Source organism: Vicugna pacos, chromosome 6 (assembly GCF_048564905.1).
Source record: "Vicugna pacos chromosome 6, VicPac4, whole genome shotgun sequence".
NCBI lineage: Eukaryota > Metazoa > Chordata > Mammalia > Artiodactyla > Camelidae > Vicugna > Vicugna pacos.
This window is the reverse complement of record NC_132992.1, coordinates 94,869,353-94,894,516: the sequence shown is the minus strand read 5'-3', so window position 1 is coordinate 94,894,516 and position 25,164 is coordinate 94,869,353. Positions and strand designations below refer to the sequence as shown.

Genomic DNA, 25,164 nt, shown 5'->3' with positions numbered 1-25,164 from the left:
CGTCTGGCCCCAGCAGCATGGACTGGTCAGGCCTCTCCCTCAGCCTCCTGGACGCAGGGCCTGGGGGTGCACGTTCAGAGCTGGAACAGCTGTTTGGGGTCACAAGGTTGGGGTGCCAAGGAGAGAGACCAGGAACTGGGAGTCCTTGTCCCGAGGAGCGTGTCACCCTGAACAGGGGAGATAGTCCTTCCCTGGGGAGTGTCCTTCTCTAGGTCAGCCCCAGGAGGTAGGCACGGAGCCCCAGTTTCAGCTGCGGACGCTGTCCTGAGTGCCTAGCTGCTCCTACCTCTGACCCAGATGAAGTGTCTGTACTCCCCAGGCTGAACTCTGACCCTGGATGAAGAACAAAAATGCCCTCCTTCCCACCAAATACATATCAACCCTGGAAAGGTAGCTCATGAGTCTTTCTTTTACAAAAGGATTACCGTCAACTTGGAGGCCTCCCTCTGGGTTGGGGGGAGGGGCAGCTGTCAGAGAGACTCTGCAGGGGCCCCGGGAGGGGTCGGGGCCAAAGCTGTCTGCAGTGTCCTGGGAATCTGCAGGAGGAGAAGGCTGGAGTCCCTCCCCCTCGCTGGCCCCTTAGCTGTCCCCCAGTGGACACAAGGGCCGATACTGGGCAGCCTCAGCTGTCACAGCTCCTCTTGGGTCTGCCTCTGCCCTGGCTCCCAGCATCCCCTCTGGGTGTCTGCACCCAGCTCAGGGCGGCCACTCCAGGCCAGATGTGCTGAATAAAGCCAGTGCCAGGTGGATGCCCTTCCACCGGTCTCTGTGGCCCTCTTCTTCCTCCATCACCGCATGGAGTCCCCACCTACATTTGTAGCTGCCAGCTGTCAGTACCTTCCTTGGGGGTGGGGGTGGGGGTGGGGGAAGACCCCCTCCAGGGATGGAAGGCTCAGACTCCTTGTTACCCCAGGGCCCAGCCCAGGGCCAGATCCACAGTAGGTGTTCAGCACATAGAATGACCCATTGGCCCCAGAACTTCCGGTGTCCACCTTCCAGCCAGCCTCCTGCACGCCCCAAGGGGGACCTGCTCTTGCTCCGCAGGGGCCTTGGATGGGTATTTTAGGACAGTCTTGGCTCCTGGAGCCCCCAGCTCACCATCTTGGAGCTACCCACTCAGGGTGCATTCTGAAAGTCGGACTAACCTGCCCCCCTCCTGACCCCCACTCATTGGAGGCAGAAGCCCAGAAGTCGTCCCAGACCAGCCCTTTTAACAGGGCCGTGATAGAACTGGGCCGAGAAGTGCGGGCGCACTGGACAAACTGGGAAACTGAGGCCAGAGAGGACGTGGCCGGGGGACAGGCCCCAGCAGCGGGGCGGCGGCCGGCCGGGCTCCGCTAGCCGCTCGGCCCTGGCCCCCTTCGCGCGCTCCCGGCGCCGCGCCCTCGCCCGGCCCGCGGTGGGGGCGCCCCGGGCGGGCGGCGGAGGCGGATGTGGGCGGGCGGCCGGGCGGGGCGGGCGCGGGGCGGGGAGAGGGCGGGCCGGCGGGACCGAGCGCGGCGGGCGGGCGGGCGGCCGGCCCAGCGCAGCCAGCGCAGCCAGCGCAGCCCGGAGGAGCGAGCCGGCGCCCGCGCACGAGCTCCGGGTCCGGCGGCGCGCGAGGCCCGCCCGAGCAACGCCCGCCGCGGCCTCCAGCCCGGCCCCGGCCGGCCGGCCCGCGGGGATGCGGAGCGGCGGGCGCCGGAGGCCGCGGCCCGGCTAGGCCCGCGCTCGCGCCGGACGCGGCGCCCGGTGAGTCCCCGCCCGCCCGCCAGCCCGCCGCCGCCCGCCGCCCGGGCCCGGATTTCCTCCCCGCGGCCCGGCCGCTTTGTTCGCGGCCGGCGGGGCCCGGGCGCGGGCCGCGCGCAGTCGGAATGGAGGAGCGGGAGCAGGAAGTGGCCGAGCGCGGCCTGGGCGGGGAGGGCGCGGGCCGGGCCGCCGCCGGGGGTGCGGGCCGCCGGCCCCTGCCTCCCTCATGACCTTGGGGAAGCGGCTCCGCCGGGCGAGGCCCGGGCCGCGGCGGAGGGGTGCGGCCGGGCGCCGAGGGCCGGAGGCTGGGATGCCCTTGCGGCCGGGGGCTCCCCGGGCGCCAGGCCAGCGGGGCGGGGCGCACAGGAGGTGCTCGGGGGGCTGAGGAAAAGGCTCGCCCCGGCCCTCGTTCAAGTTTGTGGGTGGGCCCTGGAAGGAGACCTCGTTTTCTCGTAGACAGAAAGTTGTACATGGTGGCTAGGTGCCCAGGCCAGCCCACAAAGGACTACAACCCTCCTGGGCCCAGAAACTGGTTCCTGACCTGGGTGGGTTCTGGAGTGCTCTCCACCCACCCCAGAGGCTGGGGCCTGGAGGGCGGCTGGGCTCTGTGCCCCGACCTGGGGTATCCCGGGGCAGCTAGTGAACTTGTCAGTGGGTGGGACTGCTTCCTAAGTGTGGCCGGGGTGGACAGAGCTGGGGCCACGCGCCGCGGCGTTCACTCCTGGCCCCCTCCCACCTAGCTCCAGACCAGCCCTGTCCGTTCTGAGCCCCTGGTCTAAGTAAGGATCGGGGTGCACTGGTGGAGGCTTGGTTCCCTGCCACCTAGCCAGACATAACAGATCATAAAACAGTGTTTTGGAGGCAGAGGGAGAGGGCCCCTTCAGAGCACAGATGATGATTAATTTTTTAAAGTTGTGACTTAAGTAATATTAGCAGTAATACACCTGTATGGTGCAGGCACCCCCAGTCCAGAGGCAGCGGGAAACAGAGGACCCCTCCGTGCCTCCCGCCCTGTGCCCAGAGGCAGCCCGGGCGCTGGCTTGCTGTGCGCATTTCTGTGCAGATGCACACTCCCTGTGTGTGCGCGCAGATACACTTTTGCATACGGGGCTCTCGGCAGCTGTCTGACTCTGTCAGTGGCAGGCCTTGCTCACACCCAGCTCGGGGCGGGGCAAGTCCAGAGGTCTTTGAGTCCAGCCCTCTGCCTCCAGGCCACGCCCACCCAAGTGTCAGCAGAGTCCCCTGTACCTGTATGCCCTGTGGAGCTCAGAGCCCAGTCCTCGTGGGGCCTTCCTCCAGTGTCGCCATTCCTGCCTGTAGGCCTGCGCTTTCTTCAGGCAAGGGCATCTTTCCTCTCCTTGTGTCAGACACGGGGCAGTGAGTGGGGTCTTCCTGTCCTTCCAAATTTAGCCCAAGATCGTCAGTGCACAGCGACCTTCTCTGGATGCCCAGCCCATGCCTCAGGAGGCCAATAAGCTGCGCTGCAGGAGAGTGTCCAGGCGGCTGTAGGAAGACCCACATTGAGGCGGACTTGTTCCAGAGTACTCAGGGTCTCTGCCGGGCCTGAGGGGGTCCCAGGGAGGGGTCTTTCCTGGCCTGCCCTCAGGAGTGCCCATCAGGAGGGGCAGCAGAGGACTGTTCACGGGAAGAGTGTCCTCTCGCAGGATGCCTGGAACCAGTGACGTGGGAACTGGGTTTTGAGGGATGCCTAGGAGTTCATCTGGTGGTGGAGCCATGGGGAGGGCCGTACAGGATCAATGACCAGAGTGTCCAAGGCGGCTGGTGGGCCACTGCGGGGCGGTGCCAGTGCCTCTGCATTTGTGCAGGCACCCCGGCACCCCCCCACCGTTTGTTGCTTCCTGAATGCTGTGATTATGGGTCTGTAACCACCCTGGACTGGGTGCTCGTTACAGACAGGGCTCATCTGAACCTCTCTTTGTCCGCAGCGCCCAGTGCTGAGCCTGGCAAAACCAAAGATGCTGGGTACATGTGGGCCGAATGAATGAACCAGATTCAGACTGGCAGGGGCGCTGTGGTTTAGGAAGGGCTTGGGGTTTCTTTGGGGTGGATGTGAGGGGGGTTCATGTCACCCTGGAGGGCCCCGGGCTCTCGTTTGCACTAGCTGCCTGCACTCCTGGCCCTGCCTTCTTCATGTTTGAATTTCTCTCCTCTCCCAGTCTGGGGCAGGGAGGAGGAGCCCTGTGTCTTACCTGGGAACCCCAGCCTGAGGGCAGGAACACCATGGACAGGGAGAACTAGGCACCCTCACCAGAGGATTGGGGAGGCTGAGTGGTGTGGGCCGAAGCAGTCAGGGGGGTCTACCTGGAAGAGTTGGCTTCTGCTGGGTCAGCAGGTTAAGGAGGCCAGGATATACCAGGAGGGCCTTTTTGGGGAGGGAGTGATTTGTACAAAGGCCAGGAGGTGGGAATGAGGGCGATAAGGGGGGACAGTGAGCTCTGAGGGCTTGGGGGTCCAGGAGAGGTGGTGGCAGGGGACTTGAAACCCAGGTGGAGGGGAGGCCTTGGCCCAAGGAGCCATGTGAGTGACATGAACTCTATCAGGTTCCGTGGCAGGAAGGCAGTGCTGGGGGTGGCAGTGTCTCTGAAGGCTCCCCTGGGGGTCTGAGGAGTGTCCCCAAGCCCAGCACAGCCTTACACTTCCCTTTGCTTCTTCCAGAGGCCGTAGGTGGTGGTTGGGCTCGGGGAGGACCCTGCTGAAAGGAGTGTGAGCGTGGTCTGGGCTGTGTCAGCCCACAGGAGCCTCGGCACCATGAATGACGTGGCCATCGTGAAGGAGGGCTGGCTGCACAAACGAGGTTAGTGTGTGCGAGGCAGCCTGGGCTGGGGGTCCCCAGCTTGCCTGGGCTCCTCAGGTGGCGAGGTGCGGGCAGCCTGGGCTCCTGAACTGGTCCGGGTGAGCGTCTGGGGCCCAATGTCCCTGCAGCCTGAAGGGCGCAGCCTCATGGGACCTCCCGGGCAGGGATGTGAGCCCTGGGGTGGCATGTGGCCTGTAGAGTGTCTGCCTGGCGGGGCTGCGGGCGGGGAGAGCCACCCGCTTTCCTGGAAGGCGGTGAGGACACTGGGGCCCGTCCAAGGCCTGGCACACTGGCGGCCCGGGGCACTGCCCGAGGGCTCCTGAGGGCAGGGCTGGGCCACTTGGCCTGGCCCAGTGCCAGCCTCAGGCCTGGCCAAGGAGGGGAGGTGGCTCTGCACCAGCCAGGGCCCTGGCTTAGGGTGTGTTTGTGCTAGAGTGGCAGAGCCTGGTGCCCACCCGGCCTCCCCTCTCTTCACTCACAGGGCCCTGTTCCCAGGGAGGGCTGGGCCAGGAGCTGGTTGGATGAGCACCTGGGCCTTGGCCTCACACTTTCCTAGCCCTGCCTATGGCCCCCTGCCCTGCTTCCCTCAGATGCTTAGGGGTCAGCATTGGGGGGATGGACAGGCCACATGGCCAGGGGCCCTGGGCAAGTCACTCCCTCCTGCTCCAGGTTGGGGATTGGCCAGTCACCACCCGCCCTCCCCAACTTCCTCTTCCTCCAGACCTGTTCCCTCAAGGCGATCCCACTCTGGCTAGCCACCAGCCAAGTCACTCCTCACGCATGCCTTCTAGGGAGGGTATCCCCCTCCCCACCTCAGGATCCCACAGGCTGTTGGTGGGGGGTACCTGAGACACAGATGGAGCAGACAGGCATGGCAAAAGTGAGTGTCATGAGACTGGGTTTTGTGGGATGCATAGGAGCTCCCCAGCAGAGCAGGCTGGGAAGCTGCAGGAACTGCGGTGGGAAGCAAAGCAGTGACAGAGATGAGACATCAGGGGGGCTGCAGAGGGCTTGGAGCAGGGCACTGAGGATGTGGTCATCTGTGTGTGTTTAGTGCTCATTTTGGCAGCTGCAAGAAGGACAGTGCGCTGGGCCTTGAGACCTAAGCGAGGAGGCTGCGGGCGCCTGTGGTCGGTGGTGAGCCCCTCTGCCTGGCGTCCCCCAAAACTTCCTGCACCTGCCAGCCTCCCCCCATGGTTACGCCTTCGTGATGCCAGGAGGACGTCTTCTTGTGCTGGGAGCCCCCTTCATCAGGTCCTGCTCTGTCTGGGTCTCACAGCCCTCTTGGTGTAAGGGAGCCCCTCCCTGACCCAGTCCCCATCCTCCCCTCTCTGCCTGGTGGCAGCACAAGAACACACCGGGGACCCTTACCTCTTGATCCTTGGCAGATATTTGTTGATTGCCTGTTAGATTAAGGACCAACCTAGGAGATGCCTGGGCCTTAGGGCTGCCAGGGCCCCTGTCCCAGTTACTCGGGCACCCACTGGGCAGCCAGGGGCAGGAGGGCGTGCCCTCTGACGCCCGGGTGCATCTCAGAGTGCCACTCAGGGTGTACGTTCGGAAGGCGCCGGGGGCACAGGGCATTAGGCCCTGTGGGGCTTCCAGGGAGCTGGATTTTAACCTGATTCGGCCGCCCTGTCGCTGTGTCCTTCTCCAAGGGCAAGTCTGTTGATTCCTCTGTGGAGGTGGGGGAAAGCCGGAGGGAGCAGAGAGCATGGTTTGTGGGAGGCCCCAGGGACGGGGTGCAGCCCTGCTGCCCAGCCCCAGTCTCAGGCCAGGAGAGAGGGTCCTAGCCCCCCACTGCCTGGGCTCTTCCTCCAGCCTTCGTGCTAGCCCGGGCAGGTGGTGCGGCAGGGTGGCCGGTCAGGGGCAGCGCTGGCCCTCTGTGGCCCAAGAGGGGACGTTCCTGCCCCGATGGGTGCCTGGCTCCGGGCCTAGGCCCCGGGTCCCACCTGCACTGCTTGCCCTGCCTGCCCTGCCTGCCGTGGAAGGCCTGCCCTCGAGGACGCCCCCTCCTCCGCCGGCCCCTGGCTCCTGGGGACCCCGTGCATCGCAGACGTGTCCCGTCGCCCCCACTGCTGTCTCATTCTCTCTGGCCTCCCAGCCGTCCCTTCTCCCGTCCTTATATACGCACAAGTGGTTGGGCCTCTCCTGCGTGCTCGACGTTGGGGTGACTGGGCGGAAGGGGCGGGGGGTGGGCGAAGGCTGGGTTTGGGTTAGGTGTTGGGGAACTCAAGGGCGACCCCAGCGTGGGGCTGGAAGTACGTGGTGGCGTTCTTTCCCGGGGAAAGCGTGCATTTTCTTGGCTGGGGCAGTGGCAGGATCAGGCGGCCTTGGTCCGCAGGCAGGTGGACATGTGGGTTGATACACTTAATGGGCGGGAGGGTGGATGGTCTGAAGATGCTTCCGCACACGTGCTCCCCTCAAGAGGCCTCCCTGCCTGCGTCCCCACCCCTTCCTCTCAGGAGGAGTTGGAGGAACGGCTGGAGGAGGGAGATGAGCCTCTGTGGGGGCGGCTCTGGGGAGTGGGCAGAGGGCTCCAGCCCTCGTCGGCCCCCCTCCCCATCTGTGGCCAGCAGGGTCATGTTGGCCCAGCCCCTTCTTTGGCCAGGGGTCCGATTCTGCGTGGAAGTGGGGGTAGTTAGGACGGTCCTTCAGGACCCAGCTCCTCACAGACCCGTGCGCCCCCACTCCACACCCCCACGCCCTGCTGTTCCTGCTCCTTCTTACCCCGAATATTGGGCGGCTGCTGTGGGATAAAGGTCTGCCCCTGCCCAGTCTGCCGCCTGCCTGGTATCCTGCCTTGGGCCTGCACATGAGGGGTGACGGTACCTTCAGAGGCTGCCTGGGGGTTAAGTTGAGAGTTGAGGGGTGGGGGACAGACCCCTGGGTCCTGCTCCTCCTCCCAGCCCTGGGGACATGGGCTCCCATCTCTTGGGAGTGCCTCAGGCTACTTCCCTGGGGTAGAGCAGCCAAGGAGGCAGAGGAGAGCCCGGCTGGGCAGCCAGCGTGGCATCTCTGGTCCCAGCCTTGTGCTGACCTGCCAGACCCAGGCAAGTCCTCTGGGCGTTGGTGCCCCTGAGTGTCCAGCAGGGAGCTGGTCCCCAGGAGAGTGAGGTCAGGCTGCTAAAGGCCCAGAAAGTAGTAAAGAGGAGGGTGGGGCCGGGTGAGGTCAACAGGGACTGGGGGCAGATGGACATCCCGAGCTGTGAGTAGGTGTCTCCAGAGGCGGGCAGACTTCTTGAGTGAGAGCGGGACATCCCGTGTGACAGGCAGGCGTCCCGCATAGTGGGCAGACACCCCAAGTGGTGGGCAGCCCTGCTCCAGCCCTGGTGCTGGGGCCGGCGGACGTGGTGCTGCTCAGATCATTGTTAAAGATTCGGTCTGTTACGTGCGCTCTCCTGATTTTTAAAGGTTGATAGTTTATAAAATCCACCCTCCTTCAGGGTCAAGGTCTGGCTGGGCTTGGCCCAAGGCCTCTGGCTTGCAGACTGTGTTCTGTGTGCAAGGACCCAGGCCTGAATCTGTGTCCCCAAGGCCCTATAGTCCCTGCCCACTTGCCCTGGTGCCTGCTGGGCTGTGCATCACCTGGGCTGCCACCCAGCCCCGTGAAGAGCTGCTCCTTCACCAGGAAAGCCCTACTTGCAGGGTACCATGCTCGGAGCCTGTGGTGTGGGTAGTGGCCACACATCCAGGCCTGTGACTGTCCTCCTGGGTATCCCTAACCCATGGACGGGCCAGCTGGACCAGATGGGCTGGGAGAAAGCAGGAGCCTAGCCAGATGCTGGGCCCAGGGTGGAGGAAGGGACTGCAGGCTTGCACAGCTGAGCAGGGCCTGGGTAGGGGGGAGGGTGCCACCCTCGGGCACCCCTGGGCTCAAGAGGGACCAGCAGAGGAGCCACCAGGCCACAATCTGGCAACCCAGGGTTGAGGGGCAGGTGGAGGAGATCCAGCCTGTGGATGTGAGGATCTTCTCACCCCTGGGATCCTACGAGGTTTGCCCGGCGTGTGCACATATGTGTCTATGTCCCAGCTTAACTTCACCTCTGGGAGTGGCGGGCCTGGCGGGGCCCTGTATCCATGGAGCTGTGGGGGCCAGTGCCTGGTGCGTCTCAGGCCTTGCTGTGCCTCCTACGCTGAGCCATTTCTGGCTTGCACCCTCCCCCAGCTCCAGGCCAGAGTGGGCAGGCCCTCGTCACCCCTGCTGAGCTGGTCCCAGGTGTCTGGTGGGGAGTGGGTTCCTGGGCCCTGGCTCCTCCCCCACCCCCAGACCAGGCCAGATCCTGCTTCCTGGGATGGCCATGGGCATTACCTGCCCCTCAGGTGGCTCTGAGCTAGAGAGATGGTGGTTCCACTTGCTGCCACAGGCCCCCACTCATCCCCAGTCCTGGGGTCCCACAGCAGGGAGCCCTGGAGGGAACAGCCTGGCTCCCCTTTAGAGGGGCCGGCAGCAGGGGCTGAGGCCTGCGGGGGGTTTGTTGATCCCCTTCTGAGCACGCACTGCCTGGAGGCCCTGCGGGGTTGATGGTGTGCACGTGCATGCTGCTAGTGGCTCTGCGGGCGTGAGGGGCCCCTAGGACCGTTTGGGGGGGGGTGCTGCTTCCCTCTCCCTGCGCCCGGGCTGGAGGATGGGCTGTCCTGGGCCTCCTGCCCCTCAGTTTCCCTGGCTGTCGGGTGAGAGGTGCTTAGTTTTCGTCCAGGACGTGCTGCAGTGGATCTGGCTTTGGTCTGAGGGTCCCCTCGGTCTACTGAGGCAGCTCATGCAACACTGGCCTCCACAGGGGTCCAGCGCTGCCCGGGGGGCAGGTCAGTGCAGGCGGCCAGGCCTGAGGGCCTCTGCTCCGAATGACAGTGCCCAGGACGGAGGGCGCCTGCTTCTGGAGGGGTGCTCCTGAGGCCGCTGGTGGTGGCACGAGGCTGTTGCTTGTGGCTGTGGCCAAGGCTGGCCGGCTGGCGTGGGGCCAGGTTTCCTGTTTTGTGAGTGTGTTGAGTTTTCCTTTCAAAGCAAACAACAAAAGAGGAAGTTGGGGCGTCCTTGCGCTGAGGGGTGAGGGGTCACTGCCCGCCCCCGCCCTGGGTTCCTGGGCCTGAGCCTGCAGGGCCTTGGTGGGCGGTGCTCCCGCCACCTTCCTGGTCCTGAGGTGGAGGGGAGGGGACCCGGGCCACAGGACCCGCCCAGCCACTGTGGCCCTGGGACGGCCTCTGCTGACACCCCGGCCGCACCAGGGAGCAGCATAGTGTGTGCTGGATAGGAGGGAAGCTGAGGCCTGGAACCGGAGGGGCTGGAAGGCCAGGGCAGAGTCTGGAGCCCCAGACCCAGACCCCTGTCCGCCGCCAGTGCTCAGGAGAGGCCTGGGCTGGGTTGCATTAGGCCAGTTCCTAGAAGTGCCCTGGGAAGGCGGGGGCAGGAGGGACTGGCTCGCCGTGGCTGGCGTCCCCTCTGCCCAGGCACACCCGGCCAGGCTCATGGCCAGCACCCTCCCTGCGGGCCCTCCAGTAACCAGAGCCAGTGGCTGTCTCTGCGCCCATGGTGGGTGGAGGAGGCTGCTGCTCCCGCCCCCTCATTACACGCTGCCCCAGCCCTGCGGCCTGCAGGAAGGACCCCCCAGCCCGGACCTGGCCTCGGGCGGGCTGGCAGAGGGCCCTGGGGCCCCAGGCGGGCATGGAGCTGCGTGCCCTCCACTCTGCCACGCCCCCCGATCTGCCACGCCCCCGATCTGCCACGCCCTCGCTGCCTCTGCCACGCCCCCCGCTCTGCCACACCCGCACTGCTCTCTTCCCGCTCTCCGCGTGTTTCTTTAACCTTAGGACACAATAGACTTGTGTTTCAGTGATGTTGGAGTTGATGGTGTAGGCTCTTTGCTGCCAACTGTGCGGGGTTTGGGCTCAGATTCCCTGGGCACTGGGTTGGGGCTCACAGATCCCTGGATGGGCCCTGGACCGCAGCCCTCTGGCTCCGTCATCTCCTGATGGTTCCGCCTGCTCAGAGGCCTCAGCTGGTTTTCTCCGTCAGGCATAGGAGCCCGACAGCGGGCGAGGGGCTGGTGCTCCACTCCGGGCTGGGGGAGGGGGACAGCCAGCCCTGCATCGGGCATGCAGCCAGCCTGGGTTTGGGGGAGCTGTGATGAGCTCAGCTGGGGTGTCGGGGGTGAGGTCGGGTGAGTGGCCAGGGACATGAGGTGACAGGGTTGGGGACTGGGAGGATGGCCTGCCACCGTGTCACAGGAGGGGGCTGAGAGGGGGCGCGCTGTCAGAGCCAGGCCTCGCTGACCTCCAGGCTGTCCTGCCGCGGATGTGGCTCTAAGTTAGTGAACAATAAATGAGGCAGGCAGCTGGGCGGTGGAAGGCCCTTTGGAGGGTCCCTCTTGGCCTGGCCCTCTTTCCGTGGTCCCCTCCCCTGTGCAGGTGTGCTTTTTCCTGGGAGGTTTAGTGCTTGGAGCCCCAGCCCATCCCTGGAGGCCCTGGCTCAGTGAGGCTGGGGGTCACTTAGACGCCAGGGTTTTGCTTCTGCAGGGAGGGAGGTGTGGGTAAGGCTGGCAACCGTGGGCTGTCCTGGCCCCTCAGGCTGCACCCTGGAGTGAGTCTCCGCCAAGGCTGTGTCCACGGGGATGGCTCGGCTGCCGTCCCACCTGCCCGCCGGGAGCCAGTGCTGCCTGTGTTCACTCCAGCCCGCTCCCCTCCTCTGCCCTGCCAGGGGAGCCCTGGTACCTCTCTTGGTTTGGTTGGGTCCCTCCTAGGTTCTTGGCACAGCTGTGAGAGGTGTGTCCCTGGGAAACGTTCTAGAAACCAGAACTTGCATGCCATGTGGACTTGGGCAGGAGTCCCTTCTGGAGCCCATGACCCAGGGGCCAGCGGATGGGGGGATGCTGGTGGACTGAGAGGCCTGGAGGCTGCCCGCTTTACCTCCTGGGTCCCCCCTACCCCTAAAAGTGCAGGCCCCAGATGCCCCTGCAGGCAGAGGTGTCGCTGTGGCTGCCCCTGGATCCTGGACCCAGCCCAGGTCATTCAAACCCAGCTCCCCCGAGCCCTGCAGTGGTGAGGCCAGGTGCACATCGGTGGAGAGGGCAGGTGAGGCGGTGCCCTAGAGGCCAGCTCAGCTGAGGGAGTCCAGGAACGGGCTGAGGGAGGCACCCACGCAGGGCTCAGGAGGCTGGATAAAGCCCGCTGGGTCCAGCGCAGGGGGAGCGGGTGGGGACGGGAGGAGCCCCTGGGCAGTGGGGCAGTGGTCGTGTCTGGGGTGTCTCTGAATAGGCAGTGATGTGGGTGAGGGTCGCTGGGCCTCCAGGGGCAGGGAGGCTAGAGGTGGTGGGTGCAGGCCAGGGGCCCAGCAGACCAGGGAGAGGCCCTGGGGACCAAGCCAAGTGAGCAGATCCAGGAGGAGCCTGGGGCACCGCTCCAGTGTGCTTGGCAGTGGCCAGGTGTGTGGTGGGCTAGGGTTGGGTGGCCTCTTTTCTGGCCTGTGTGGTGCCCGAGGAGGGGACAGGGTTTTCAGAGATGGCTGGGCAGGAGGGACATCCAGGCCGAGGTGGTCTGCAGCTGGCTGCAGCTGAGGGGGGTGGGTGGGGGCAGTAGGTGGTGAGAGGCCCTGAAGCTGGCGCCAGCGCTGTCCTGGAGCTGCAGGAGGGAGCAGAGCAGCCCGCAGGGCCTTCGGCTGTGCTGCCCCCGACGGCGCCCCTCCCTCCCTCCCAGCCCGTCCCTGGCCTCCGGAATCCGCTGCACTGGGCTGTGGCCTTGGGGCCCTGCCAGCTTGATGGCAGGGACCCAGGGCCTGTGAAGAATCCTGTTTGTGTCAAGGAGTAAGGCCAGCCGTGCAGCAGGACCTGGGACTCTGGTCACCACATGCCTCCCTGGGACCTGAGAGCCCGTCACGCTGGCCTCAGTGCCCTGGGGAGCCAGTCGGTGGGGTGATCCCGCCTCCTCTGCCTGTCCGCAGCATGGGGCCGGCCCAGCCAGGCTCGGGCTGTGCTGGGGGAACCCCTGTCTTCCTCCACGTCACCCCCTTGCTCTCCTCTCTTCCAAACTGGTGGTTCATGCCCTTCCGGGGAGGACCCCGGGAGTGCTGCCCTCCGAAAGGCCGTGTCCTGAGAAGCAAGGAGCAGGCCACATGTGTCACCCAACAGGCCAGGACTCGCCCTGAGTCGGGTGTGCCCCCTGCCCCACGCCGGGCACTGGTTCCTGGGCCCCAGAGCTTTGGCCGACTGTTCGTGACCTCGCGTTTTGCCAGTGGGACAGGGACATGGGGATACGGGGGTCTGGGCACAGGCCGAGGCCCGGCAGGCTGGGCTTTGAGATGACCTGTGTCCGCACCAGCCCTGTGCGGATGGACTGCTGTCAGCAGGACGCTTGCTCGCTGTGCTGGAGAAGGGAGGTGGGCGCCCTGCAGCTGTCGGTAAGCGATGGATGTCTCGGCGGCAGGGGACCGCGCGGTCGTCGCTGTCAGCTGGCGCCCGCTCCCCGGGCCTGCTGGGGCTCGCTTTGCTGTGGAGAAACAGCTCGGCGCCGCCTGGCACCCTGCCAGCCACCGCCTGCCACCGCCACCACCAATGCGGCAAAGTGTTTATCCAGCAGTTTCCCCGAGAGCTGGAGACCCAGTATTCACGGAGCTCAGGGCGTGGCGGCCGGTGGGCTGTGTGCTGGGGGCTTACAGGCCCTCCCCGCACCGAGACGCCCAGCAGGGGGTACTCACATGTGTCAGGCCTGGGACACAGAGAGCCTGCCCAGGGTAACTGCTTCCTTGCCTGGAGCCCTTGCTGCAGGTGGGTGGGCCTTGGGGTCAAGGGTTCAGGGTGACATGGGTCCCCTTCGCTGGTGGCTGGTCAGGACTCGGGTAAGTGTGGTGCCGTAGGAACTGGGGGCAGTGTGGGTCCCTCCTCAACCCTGGCCCAGGGCTGGGCTTCTGAGAGAATCCCAAGGGGGCTGAGCAGCTGCCTCCTGCCTGCCCGCCCAGGACAGACCCTCCAGGTGGGGGTGGGCACCCAGGTTCCTCCCGGTGCCTGCCCCCAGCTCCAGGCTCCGGCAGCAGGCACAGGGGCCTGCTGAACCAGCCATGATGTGGGGCTCCAGGCCCTGGTCTGAAGTGTCCACCCCAGTGGGACAGGGTGGGTGGGGGCCCTTCTGAAGTCCTGGGTTGAGCTTGGGTGGAGTGGCAGGGGCTGGGTACCTGCTGACCTTTGACGTGGCCTCTGTCGGGAGATCACCCCAGTTGTGGGTGGGCATCTGGCCTGGGGGAATGGTGGGGAGCCCTATTTAGGGAGCAGCTTCCTGAGAGGCAGCCTTGGGCTTCTCTGTCTGTTCCCAGACGGAGGTTTGGCGGCTCCCACTCCAAGCATGGACCGTGCATCTGTCTTGCCTTCATCCCCTTGCTGGCCCATGGGTGTGTATGGCCCAGAGGACAGAGCACAGCTGCGGCGGGGCACAGGGTGGCCGCCTGTTCCCCTCCCCCCATCCTGTGTCACCCCCAGTTCCTGGGGTGAGGAGGGCCCGAGGCCCCATCTGTCTGGGCTGACTGCCCACCCGGCGTCCTGTCTGGCCTGAACTCATTCAGATGCAGGCCACGGCCCAGGTCACAGCTGGAAGCCCCCAAGTGACCAGCTGGCTGGACCTCTGCAGGCGGGAGCATCCAAGGGGCTGAAGAAAGGGGGCTGTGTGTCTCAGGGTCTTGGCCCTGGCCTCCCCAGTACCCCCCAGGGTTCCCGCTCCTCCTCTGGGGGCCCGTGTGCCAATCTGCTGAGGAGGAGGCCCAAGGGAGGCCGAGGCCCCAGGGAGGCTGCCTTCCCCGCCAGCCATCGCTCCCCACAGTGTGCTGTCGGCTCCTTGCCCTTCATGTGGGGTGGCCCTGGCCCCTCTTTCATGCCCTGGGTCTGGGGGCTGGCGGAGGGCCCAGCAGGCTTGTGGCCCCTCCCCACGGGCTCAACAGTGTTGGGTGTTTGCCCCCTCCCCTGGTTCTGGGCTCCAGAACCTTCCCAGGCAGGCTCCTGGGGTGTCGGTGCGGAGTCATGTGGCAGGGGGCGGGGCCCCGTTCCAGGGGGTCCCGGACCCGATGGACTGCCAGCCTTACCCACAGTGGGGTCTGAGCCCAGCCTGGTGTGCGGGTCCTGCGGAGCTTGCCGACTGCCTGTGTGGGTGCGGTGCTGGGGCCGTGCTGGGCGCGGTGGGGGCAGCAGCAGCTGGTGAATCAAGATGGATTTTCGGGGCGGCGCGAGGTGCTCATCACTCTCCCCGCGCAGTTAGCGTCCCGGGGAGCAGCAGCTGGCAGGATGGGAGGCACTCCATCAGGAACCGACAGCTCCAGACTGGCGCGCAGGCGGGTGGGAGCGAGCAGCGGGAGCACGGAGCCCGCTCCGCTTGTGCCCCCACCCCCGCCGCGGCTGTGCTGGCCAGGAAGGGGTGCCCGAGAGGCTGCATGGGACCCGTGAGTGTTGGAGGGGTCCAGGGCTGGGGGCCAGAGCCAGTGTCTGAAGGTGGCTGCACACAGCCTTCCCAGCTGGTGTCCCCAGGGCTTTGGAGGGCTCTGCAGGACTGGGGGGGAGGCCTGCCAAATGCTGTTGGGGTTGGGGGCCAGTGACTGGCTGAGTCTTGTGTCCTCCTTGTGTTGGTGGTGACCCCTGCTGGGGAGGGGTGCTGGGAGTGGCTGGAGCCCTGGTCATCCATCCCCCCAGAGGCCCTGGGTCCTGCATGGGGGGGTGGGGCAGACAGAGGGGGCACATCTGGGATGGGGCCTTTGCCAGGTGCCTGTGTCTGGGGCCCAGCTTGTCAGGAAAGCCTGGCCTGGAGCTCAGGGACCCCTTCCCGCTCCCCGCCCGCTGCCCGGTGGTCCTCTGCTGGAGCGGGTACCTAATTAGTAAATTCTTCGTTGTTGTTGTTCAAACTCCTTGCTCGGCAAAATGTAAATGAAACATTTTTTCTGGGTGTCAGTATGAAAAATGGCAGCCGCTGCCGTATCGCAGAGGACATCTGCCGTGGTGCCGAAGTGCAAGCGCCTGTATACGGCTGAGGCTGCAGAACTTGGGGGCCACTTCCCTGGGCACTGAGGTGGCCGTGGTGGGATGCAGGGCCAGGACCGCACAGCTGCCCTCCAGAGCTGGCTTCCCTGCGGGGCCCACGGCAGTGCTCTGGGCCCCTGGGCAGTGAGTGTTGTCCCACAGGTGGCAGGGGGCTCTGTCCGGCATGCCCACCCTGGGGACGTGCTCCAGGTGGGCTTGTGTCACAGGCAAGTCTGTGCATCCCAGTCTGGGTGTGGTGCCAGGCCTCGCACCGCTGGATCCAGGCTCCATCCTCTGGGCCAGGGGCCAGCTGCGGCGGGCAGCCCACTCGCCATTGTCACAGTGACTGCTGTAGCCCCCACTTGGCAGGATGCAGGGCGGGCGGGGAGTGCTCTCTGCCCTGAAGCCCCCCGGCTGTAGCTGGTGCCTGCACTGTTGCTGGGGACCCTCAGGCTTGGGCCGGCCTCCCGCCAATCGTACCCCTGCCCCCACGTCCAGGTGCCCGCCCACCCCCTTGCCAGCACAGGTTGTGGGGTGGGCTCGCCATCAGAGGCGCGCGCTTTCACGTAGTGAGCCCTGCTTTCTGGCCTGCCCCCTGCGAATCAGGGTCAGCGCCCCAGAGTCAGGGCGTCCTGGGTGCAGCCCTGCCGGCATGACAGCTGCGGTTTGCCCTGGGCATGGGGGTGGGCGTGGGGCCCAGCAGCCGCGCCCCTGACGCCCGCTTGCCCTCAGGGGAGTACATCAAAACCTGGCGGCCCCGGTACTTCCTCCTCAAGAGCGACGGCACCTTCACCGGCTACAAGGAGCGGCCGCAGGACGTGGAGCAGCGCGAGTCGCCCCTCAACAACTTCTCCGTGGCACGTGAGTGCGCCCGCGGCTGCCGGGTCAGGACCAGGGCGCTGGGCTGGTGGGCAGGGTGGAAGGCGCCCCCACGCTGGGTTCCCGGCCTCTGTCTGGGGCCGACAGCCGGCCGGGGACCAGGCTGGGCACGCTGGCTCCGAGTCTCCTTGGGGACTGGGCAGCGGCCGGCTCTGCTGCCAGGGTCTCTGTGCTGAGGCCCGTGTTGTTCTGAGCACTCTTGCTCTGGAAGCCAGAGGGCCTGGTCTGGGGCAGCTGGCTGGTGGGGGCCCCATTTCCATCGGGGCCGCTAGGCCTCTTTCCACAAAGCCCCTGGGCAGGAGGCAGGAAGAGAGTGTGGAAGGGCCACCCAGCTTCTGGGAGCCTCTGTTGCCCCAGCACTGGGTCTCAGAGGCCCCGGACCCCATGCTGGGCCTTTGCATCCACCCTCCACTGGGTGCGGGTCGGGGCTACCCCGCCCGTGGAAGGGTGAGTGCAGCACTGCCAGCCTGGGGTATCTCGAAACACTCAACAAACTGGTGCTTTTTCTAGCCAAAGTGTTACAAGTGGCCTCGTTCCATACCTGCAGGTGGTAGTGGGGTAGGGGGAGCAACAGGTGTGACCCTCTCCATGGGCTGGGAAGACCCAGGCATGGCGGCAGGCCGGCTAGTGGGATGCTGGGCCAGGCGGGCCTTCCAGCCTGGGCCACATTCCCAGCGCTCAGCCGGGGCTGCTGCGGGACACGGGCCCAGTGGGCGGGTGAGTGATGGGCTCACTGACTGGCAGACCCCCGGGCCCTCCTCAGGCTGCTGCCTGGGAGGCAGAGCAGTCCCAGCTCTGCCCCAGGCTCCTCCTTCCTATGCCCCTCACCCTCCCTGCCAAATGCCCTGGGAGCCTAGGTCCTCCAGCCCCCCAGCCCACCAGACCTCAGCTTCTGGATCCAGGGTCTTGGGAAGGGGCGTAGCGGAGGTGGCCTGTCCTCGGGCTGTCGGGGAAGAACTTCTAGCCTCTGTGGCTACAGACTTCCAGAGGTGGGGGGTGGGGGCCATCCTGTCCACACACCGCTGCCCCCTCCCCCCGCCGCCATGTGCCTGGCCCTGTGCTGCAGGGGGAGGGGCACGGCCAGCATCCCCCACCCGAGGGCTTCTAATGTGATCAGCAGGGGCCCTTCCCCACAAGGCCCCAAACTGGGGGAGGCTCCCTCAGAGGGGTGCTTTAGCAGGGTCTGGTTTCTATGAGCCCTGAGCCCCAGCCCGGGCTCCTCAAGTCTCAGCGAAGCAGCAGATAAAACAGGAGCCCCGGGGTGAAGGGAGGCCTAGGAGGCAGACACCCTGTTCCTGGCCGCCTCATGGCCGTGTGGGAGCCCCCGCTGCAGGCGCCAGGCTTCCCCTAGGGCCTTCCTGGTGGGGCTGGGGCTTCAGGGCTTGGGTAGGAGACTCGGCCAGGGCGGGGCTGCCTTGCTGGGGGGTGAAGCCCCTTGGGAGTGTTTCCCACGCTGAATGCGGGGGGTTGGGGTGCTCTCAGGAGGCACATGGGGGGGTGGGCACCAGCCAGAGGGCCTTCCTGAGCAGTGGGTGGGCCTGGGGCCTTGAACCAGGCTTTAGGACAGCAGGAGCTCCGGGCCGAGGAGCAGAGCCCTGTGGGAAGGGAGGTGGCCGGGTGGGGGCCCCTGCACCAGGGCCTCTTCTTGGGATGGATCCAGGGGTGAGGGGCCGAGAAGTCAGGCCCTAGGATGGGTGTCTCCAGTGGGCTAAGTAAGAGGGGGTGCTGGGGACCCAGAAGGCTGGCCACAAAGATTTCCCTCCCTCCCCTGCCCCGTGGATAGGGCATCATCCCCACAGGGCTGGGCCCCAAGCCCCCTCTTGGCCCACAGGCCTGGCAGACTGTTCCTCACTCCCTTGCACTCGGCTGAGCCCGGCCAGGGCCCCTCGCGGTTGCCAGTGCTTAGACGTTGGAATGTCGGCGGCCCCTGTGCTGGCCCCAAGGCCCCCTCCCGCCTCGCACAGGCTGGGCCAGAATCCAGGCTCTCTCCAGGCCTGGGGCACCCCTACAGTTCCCCAGCAGCAGGTGTGTGTGTGCCCCAGGTGTGCGTGATGCTGGTGCGTGTTCTCTGGTGTGCACGGCCCAGGTGTGTGTGTGCTCCCAGGCGTGCTAGCTTGTTTATATTCCCATGTGCATCCGAGGGCCTGGGCGGCAGCGTGGGGTGGGTACAGCCCAGTGACCCCAGGGCAGACAGGCAGCCTCTCCGGAGGGCAAGTCACTACCAGCCTCCGTTCTGGGACTGGCCTTGCTCCAAGCAGGGGAGGTTGGGGCGCTGGTCATTGTGTAGTTGGGAAAATGGTGGGCTGCTCCTACTCAGGCTTGGGGAGCTGCTTTCCCATGAGGCCTCCTCTCTGCTGGCCCCTCCCCAGGACCTCTTAACCTCCAGTCAGTTGAGGGCCATGGTCTGGTACACAGGGGGCTCAGAGACCGAAGGAAGGGCCAGGGAGGGCTAACCTGACCCAGCCCCAGACACCCCTACAGAATGCCTCACAGCTCAGAGCCGAGGCCCAGCTGGGGCGGGGAGGGCAGGAGACGGGCTCAGGAGGGGCTGGGCCTGGTGCAGATGGATGCCCCCTGCCCCCAGAATGCCAGCTGATGAAGACAGAGCGGCCACGGCCCAACACCTTCATCATCCGCTGCCTGCAGTGGACCACGGTCATCGAGCGCACCTTCCACGTGGAGACGCCCGAGGAGCGGTAGGAGCTGGCGCCCTCCTTGCAGCCTCGAGGGCCCCGCCTCCTCAGGCCCCTCTGCAGGGCCTGAGCGCCTGTGGCGGGCCCAGGTTTCAGGGCAGCAGTCTCCCTGAGGCCCTCGCGGGGGCCGCTGAAGTGGGGCTGTGGAGGGGGAGGCCCCAGACCTGGGCGAGGCTGGGGCCTACCTGACCGCCTTGCAGGGAGGAGTGGACGACTGCCATCCAGACAGTGGCCGACGGGCTCAAGAGGCAGGAGGAGGAGATGATGGACTTCCGGTCGGGCTCGCCCAGCGAGAACTCGGGAGCCGAGGACATGGAGGTGTCTCTGGCCAAGCCCAAGCACCGCGTGGTGAGGCCCGTCCCCCTCCCCGGAGGGGCTCTACGGTCAAGGGTCCCCATGGGCTGGCGCAGGAGGACCTCGGCCTTCTGGGTCCCCACACTGCCTGACTCTAGCACAGGCCGACCACCTGGGTCGGAAGCGAGGGAGGGTCACCAGACCCGGAGGCCCAGGTGCTGTCACTCCCACCATCCCCTCAAACCCCGGGGCTCCGAGTTGGGGCACGTGGCCTTGCGATCTCCTACGAGCCCAGACCCCCACGGGCCCCACCTGTGCTCAGCCCCGAGGCCAGCCGTGGTGGCCCCGGGCCTCTGTCAGCCCCGCTGCCCCCTGACCTGGTGCCTGTCTGCTGCCCTCAGACCATGAATGAGTTTGAGTACCTGAAGCTGCTAGGCAAGGGCACCTTTGGGAAGGTGATCCTGGTGAAGGAGAAGGCCACCGGCCGCTACTACGCCATGAAGATCTTGAAGAAGGAGGTCATTGTGGCCAAGGTAGGGGCAGGGCCGGGGCGGGGCCGGGGGCCCCAGGTGGAAGCGGGCCGCTCACCGGGCCCTGTCCTCCAGGACGAGGTGGCCCACACACTCACAGAGAACCGTGTCCTCCAGAACTCCCGGCACCCCTTCCTGACGGTGAGTCCCTCCTGGGCGGGCTCACACGGGCCAGCCTCTGCAGCTCGGACATCCTGCGTGCTCAGAACTCGGGCCGGCGGTCGCGGGGGGTGCTGTGTGTGCTGCCGCTGGTGCACAGAAGGCCACGCCAGCAGGGTCCCTGTCCTGGGGGACCTTGGCCCAGGGAGGGTGTGTGGAACAGCAAGGAATTAGCGAGAATTAGTCTGCCTCTCTGCGGGGCTCGGCCAGCTCTGCTCCTGGGCGGTGGGAGCAGCTCGTCAGCATTTGGGTGGATGAGGGTCAGGACTTGGGTCCCGAGTGCCTGGGGCTGGCCTCTGGGGTCTTGTCCCCAGGGCTGCCCAACGGGCTATCCCCTCTACTTAGGTCAGCGTCCTCGCTCCAGGGGACGGCTTGGCCCAAAGCAGGGGCAGAGCAGAGAAGCGGTCACACTTGGGGCAGTCTTGCTCCTATGACAGTTTCTCAAGAGAGACGTCCGCCGTATTTGAGAGCAGGCGCCTTTGCTGCCCAGACTCGCTCATTTGCCTGTTTTGCCCTTCGTTCCGTCTGTCCGGCTGGACTGGGAGGGAAAGACACGCTCTGGCAGGCCCTCCACCCTTCAGTGGGTCCTGTCTCAGACGCCACGTTGAGCTCTGCACGTCCAGCTGGCCCGACCGTGTCCAGCCTCGTGTGGGTCTCTGTGGGGACAGGGGTGGCAGGGGATCTGAGCGCTGGGGAGGGTCCGCAGCCCGAGGCCTGCAGCTGGTCTCTCGTGCGTGTCTCTGTGAATGGGCTGGTGACCAGGCCAGCCCTGCAGGGCAGCCTCACAGGGTCACCAGGACCTGCCAGCTTCCAAGACCTTGACTCACCCCCAGACCTCGGCCTTGGCCTGTGGCCGGGTGGTGGTTCCAGCTCTGCTCCCCTCGCAGGCCCTGAAGTACTCCTTCCAGACCCATGATCGCCTGTGCTTCGTCATGGAGTATGCCAATGGCGGTGAGGTAGGGCCGCATCCTGGGCTGGGGTCTCTGCCCGTGAGCCTGGCCCCCAGGGCCCCCGCCCCCGCGCTGGGCTGGGGTCTCTGCCCATGAGCCCGGCCCCCAGGGCCCCCGCCCCCGCGCTGGGCTGTGGTCTCTGCCCGTGGCCCGGCCCCCAGGGCCCCTGCTCAGGCTCCCGTCCTGCAGCTCTTCTTCCACCTGTCCCGGGAGCGGGTGTTCCCCGAGGACCGGGCGCGCTTCTACGGCGCCGAGATCGTGTCGGCGCTGGACTACCTGCACTCGGAGAAGAACGTGGTGTACCGGGACCTCAAGGTGCGGCGCAGCCTGGGGTGGCGGGGCCGGGGCACGGGGAGGGCGGGCTGACACGGAGGCCGCCTCCCGCAGCTGGAGAACCTCATGCTGGACAAGGACGGGCACATCAAGATCACCGACTTTGGGCTGTGCAAGGAGGGCATCAAGGACGGCGCCACCATGAAGACCTTCTGCGGGACGCCCGAGTACCTGGCCCCCGAGGTGCGCGCCTGCCCGTCCCCCTGACTCCCGCGCCCCGAACCCCCGCCCGCCCCCGCTGTCCTCCCAGGCGCCCATGTGGCAGCGCCCCGTGAGCGTGCCCCTCGCCCCCAGGTGCTGGAGGACAACGACTACGGCCGGGCGGTGGACTGGTGGGGGCTGGGCGTGGTCATGTACGAGATGATGTGCGGCCGCCTGCCCTTCTACAACCAGGACCACGAGAAGCTGTTCGAGCTCATCCTCATGGAGGAGATCCGATTCCCGCGCACGCTCGGCCCTGAGGCCAAGTCCCTGCTCTCGGGGCTGCTCAAGAAGGACCCCAGGCAGCGGTGAGCCCTGCCCCGGGCTGGCATGCGGCCAGTGGCCTGTCCCTGACACCCCCAGGGCCTGGCCAGCAGTCCCCACTCGTGGCCGGGGTGATGTCCTTGGTCCTGGCTGGCACAGGCCGAGGAGCCCCTCATCTGCTCAGGGAGACCCGGCCCTGCCAGCAGCCCCTGCCCACCGGTGTCCTGCCAGGGACCGGGGCCATGCTGTCCGGTGCTGCGCCCGACCTCAGCCAGTGGGAGGAGGGGCCTGAGGCCTGGCGGGGCGAGGGGGCAGGTGGGATGGGGTGGGGGCGGCACTGTCACGTGGCCTCCCTCCCCCCACAGGCTCGGCGGGGGCTCCGAGGACGCCAAGGAAATCATGCAGCACCGCTTCTTTGCCAGCATTGTGTGGCAGGACGTGTACGAGAAGAAGGTGGGAGGGGCCGTGCACACCTGTGCACACACACACCCAGCCGTTCACACCCACCCCTGCACACTCCCCTGCCTGTGTCCCCTGACTGCTGTCCAGGGCCCTCCCCGTTCCTCCATGTGGACTCCCTGCACCTCGTGCCCCATGAGGCTTGGGCACCAGGGTTCCCTTCTGCAGTGCTGCGTGCTGAAGGCTGCTGGTGGGGTGGGCGCGCCGCCTCCCTGCTCTCCTAGTCCCTCCTGCTGCAGGAAGGGCCCGGGTCTGCCCTCTGGGCATGCGGGAGCAGGGGTAGTGCCTGCGGGGAGGCCTCCCAGAGCAAGGCAGCTGCTTCCTGCCCCTGTGCCCCGTCCTTGGCCGTCTGAGGGGCCCGGGAGCCCTAGGCCTAGCCCAGGCTGGTGGGGCGGCCTGCAGGCCTGGGAAGGCGTGGAGCACACTTGCAGCCCTCTCCTCCCCTGCAGGCCCCACACGGCCACACGGCCCCCATCCTCCCTGAGACAGGGCACCCCCACCTGCTCCGCTTGTCCAGGGTCCTGCCCCGAGACCTGTCCCCTCCTGGCCCTGCCCTCGATGCTCTGCTGCCTAGCGCTGACCCAAGACCCCCTCTGCTGGCTCTCCTGGCTCATGGGGGCAGCCCTGCCCCAGGCAGGGGTCTGGGCTGTGGGCAGGCTTGCTTCCTCCCGAGGCCGTGTGCTCCCTCCATCCCTCTACTGTTGCCCTCACGTCCTGCCTCGCAGCCTAATGCTGCCGGAGGCCACAGGGCCACAGTGGGGACCCTGAAGATGGGAGCCCTGAAGGGTGTGGCCCCCGAGGGGCCGTGGGCTGAAGAGGGCCCAGCTGCATTCCCATCTTCTGGGTGGAGAGTTGGGTGGGGAGGCCCAGGAGCCCCGTGTGGGCTTGGGGGGCCCATCACGGCGGGGCTTGGGCATAGCGTCCCCCTCACAGCCCAGCCATCTGGTTGGGGCAGGCACTGGCCGGCTGCTCCCCGCGTTCCCTCCTGTATTTGGCTGGCATTAGCTTCTGCTCCCTGGGCCTGTGGGAAGTTCATAGAAAAAATGCAGAAAGAACAAGAAAGGTAGAAAGAAAGAAAAGTGGGCTCGTCCCCTTCTGCCTGAGGGCGTGGGGGTGGGGTGGGGGTCCTTCGCAGCCGGGCTGCACTAACTCCTGTCACCTGCAGGGGCTGTGAGCACGGCCAGCCCTGCCCTTCGCCAGGGGCATGTGGGCATGGGTCCCCGACCGCTGCCCTTTCCTCCACGAGTCTTCCCAGAACGCTGTCTGTGGGCGGGCGACTGCTTGCCCTTTTCTCGGGGCGTCAGTGCTGGCTGGGGACACTCCACTGGAGACGGGGGGCATGGCCCAAGCCCGGGCTCGGCTCCCTGGGGGCCCGGTCCAGGGCCAGGTGCTCAGGTGCCTAACCCAGGCCCCCTTCCTGCAGCTCAGTCCGCCCTTCAAGCCGCAGGTCACATCAGAGACGGACACTAGGTATTTTGATGAGGAGTTCACAGCCCAGATGATCACCATCACGCCGCCTGACCAAGGTGAGGGTGGGCCCTCCTCTCCTGGCCGCAGGACTCAGAGGCTGCCCCCCGCAGGGAAGCCTGCCGTGTTCAGGCTTTTCGTGGAAAGGTTCCCTTTGGAGGGTGGTGATCAGGGTGGGAAGGCTGCAGTCCCCCTGCCCCGGCATTGCGAGCGTGGGGTCGCTGAAGCCTGTGTGGCGTCGGGGAGGCTAGCCTTCTGGGGTCGGCCTCGGATTCCCTGTTGCCCAGGTTCCGAGCCGCCCTTCCTGCCTGCCCTCCCACAGATGACAGCATGGAGGGCGTGGACAGTGAGCGGAGGCCTCACTTCCCCCAGTTCTCCTACTCAGCCAGCGGCACGGCCTGAGGGGACCAGCCAGGTGCGCTCAGGACACTGCCATGGGCAGCCATGTGCTCCGGAAGACGGCTTCCGAGGATCGGGAGGAAGCCTCGCGGGGGTGATCTGTATTTAATGCCCTTTATTTCTGGATGAGTCTGGGCGGAACCATGCCGCTCCGGTTGCGTGCTGTGGGCAGGGCTGCCTGCCTTGGGTGGCGTCCCCCTGGCCAGCCAGGGCCGGGGGAGAATGGTCCGCAGTTTTTCTTAATTTATTTCATCCGGTTCTCCAGACGTGGCCTCGACCTTCAGAGAAATTAGATTCACGTGGGGAACTGTTGAGGACTTCTGCAGCCACGGGCAGTCGGGGTCAGGGTGGGCCCCCTGCCCACAGCCCCTCCGTCCCTCTCGCCAGCTGTCCCCGGCTGCACCTGTCTGGGCCCGACCTGGGGGCCCCAGAAGCAACCTGGGCGTGCTGTGCTGGCCTGGCCCCTTCTCCCTCAGGGTGGGCCACGTGGCAGCCCCGGTGCTGAGCCTGGAGGAAGGCGGCCAAGACGGGGTCAGGCTGGGGCTTGCCCGTGAGAGAGGAACCAGGTGAAATCTGTTGCTGTGTCTCATGCTGTTCACGTGCATATTGGGGGTTGTTAATCTTAGAAGAAAGCCCTCTGTCCACCCCGTCCTGTTGGGACCGCCCTCCCCGATGGCTTCCCCGGTAGCACTTGTCCTGTAGAAGCTTCACTCTCCCGCTGTCACCCCAGCCCCGCCCCAGCGCCCTTTGGAGGGGCCATCGCTGCATCCCCCGTGCCTCCCGGCCAGACGCTGCACTGCACCATGGCGTTTTTTTATATTCAACTTTAGTATTTTTACTATTATGAGCCTTCCCCCTAAATTCTTCAATAAAAAAATTGCTTTTCAACTTTGTGGCTTGATTTGCTAGGTGAAGGGTGAAGGAGCGTGTGGCTGGCCTGCTCGTGGGGGAGCGCCCTGTCCTTCCTGCCTGGCCTGTGCTGGGGTCGGCCCGCCCCGCGGCCTCAGGGAT

At 66.2% G+C, this 25,164-nt stretch overlaps 1 protein-coding gene and 1 long non-coding RNA gene across 4 annotated transcripts; both read left to right on the top strand.

Moving 5' to 3' along the window:
* Positions 1 to 1,475: 1,475 nt before the first annotated feature.
* AKT1 (AKT serine/threonine kinase 1) lies at positions 1,476 to 25,041 on the top strand. Of its 3 annotated transcripts, XM_072963848.1 has the most exons (15): positions 1,477 to 1,731; positions 3,139 to 3,278; positions 4,405 to 4,543; positions 16,258 to 16,386; positions 18,989 to 19,100; positions 19,298 to 19,445; positions 19,793 to 19,924; positions 19,997 to 20,062; positions 20,968 to 21,036; positions 21,220 to 21,345; positions 21,418 to 21,546; positions 21,658 to 21,872; positions 22,194 to 22,281; positions 23,711 to 23,813; positions 24,077 to 25,041. In XM_072963848.1, the coding sequence occupies exons 3-15, from the start codon at positions 4,498 to 4,500 to the stop codon at positions 24,154 to 24,156; spliced, it is 1,443 nt and encodes a 480-aa protein (XP_072819949.1). In that variant the 5' UTR covers positions 1,477 to 1,731; positions 3,139 to 3,278; positions 4,405 to 4,497; the 3' UTR covers positions 24,157 to 25,041. The 3 variants fall into 3 exon arrangements, with proteins under 3 accessions (XP_072819950.1, XP_072819949.1, XP_072819948.1); XM_072963849.1 differs by lacking the exon at positions 3,139 to 3,278 and having other exon boundaries at positions 1,476 to 1,731; positions 21,757 to 21,872; XM_072963847.1 differs by lacking the exon at positions 3,139 to 3,278.
* Positions 4,550 to 16,235, top strand: LOC140697027 (uncharacterized). Its single transcript, XR_012073860.1, has 3 exons — positions 4,550 to 5,423; positions 5,598 to 13,641; positions 13,842 to 16,235. It is a non-coding gene; the product is annotated as an uncharacterized lncRNA (long non-coding RNA).
* Positions 25,042 to 25,164: the final 123 nt, after the last annotated feature.

Coding starts and splice junctions, on each gene's coding strand:
- AKT1 (XM_072963847.1), top strand. CDS start 4,498: ATGAATGACGTGGCCATCGTGAAGGAGGGCTGGCTGCACAAACGAG. Junction 20,063..20,967: donor CCCGGCACCCCTTCCTGACG/GTGAGTCCCTCC, acceptor CTCCCCTCGCAG/GCCCTGAAGTACTCCTTCCA. Junction 22,282..23,710: donor AGGACGTGTACGAGAAGAAG/GTGGGAGGGGCC, acceptor CCCTTCCTGCAG/CTCAGTCCGCCCTTCAAGCC.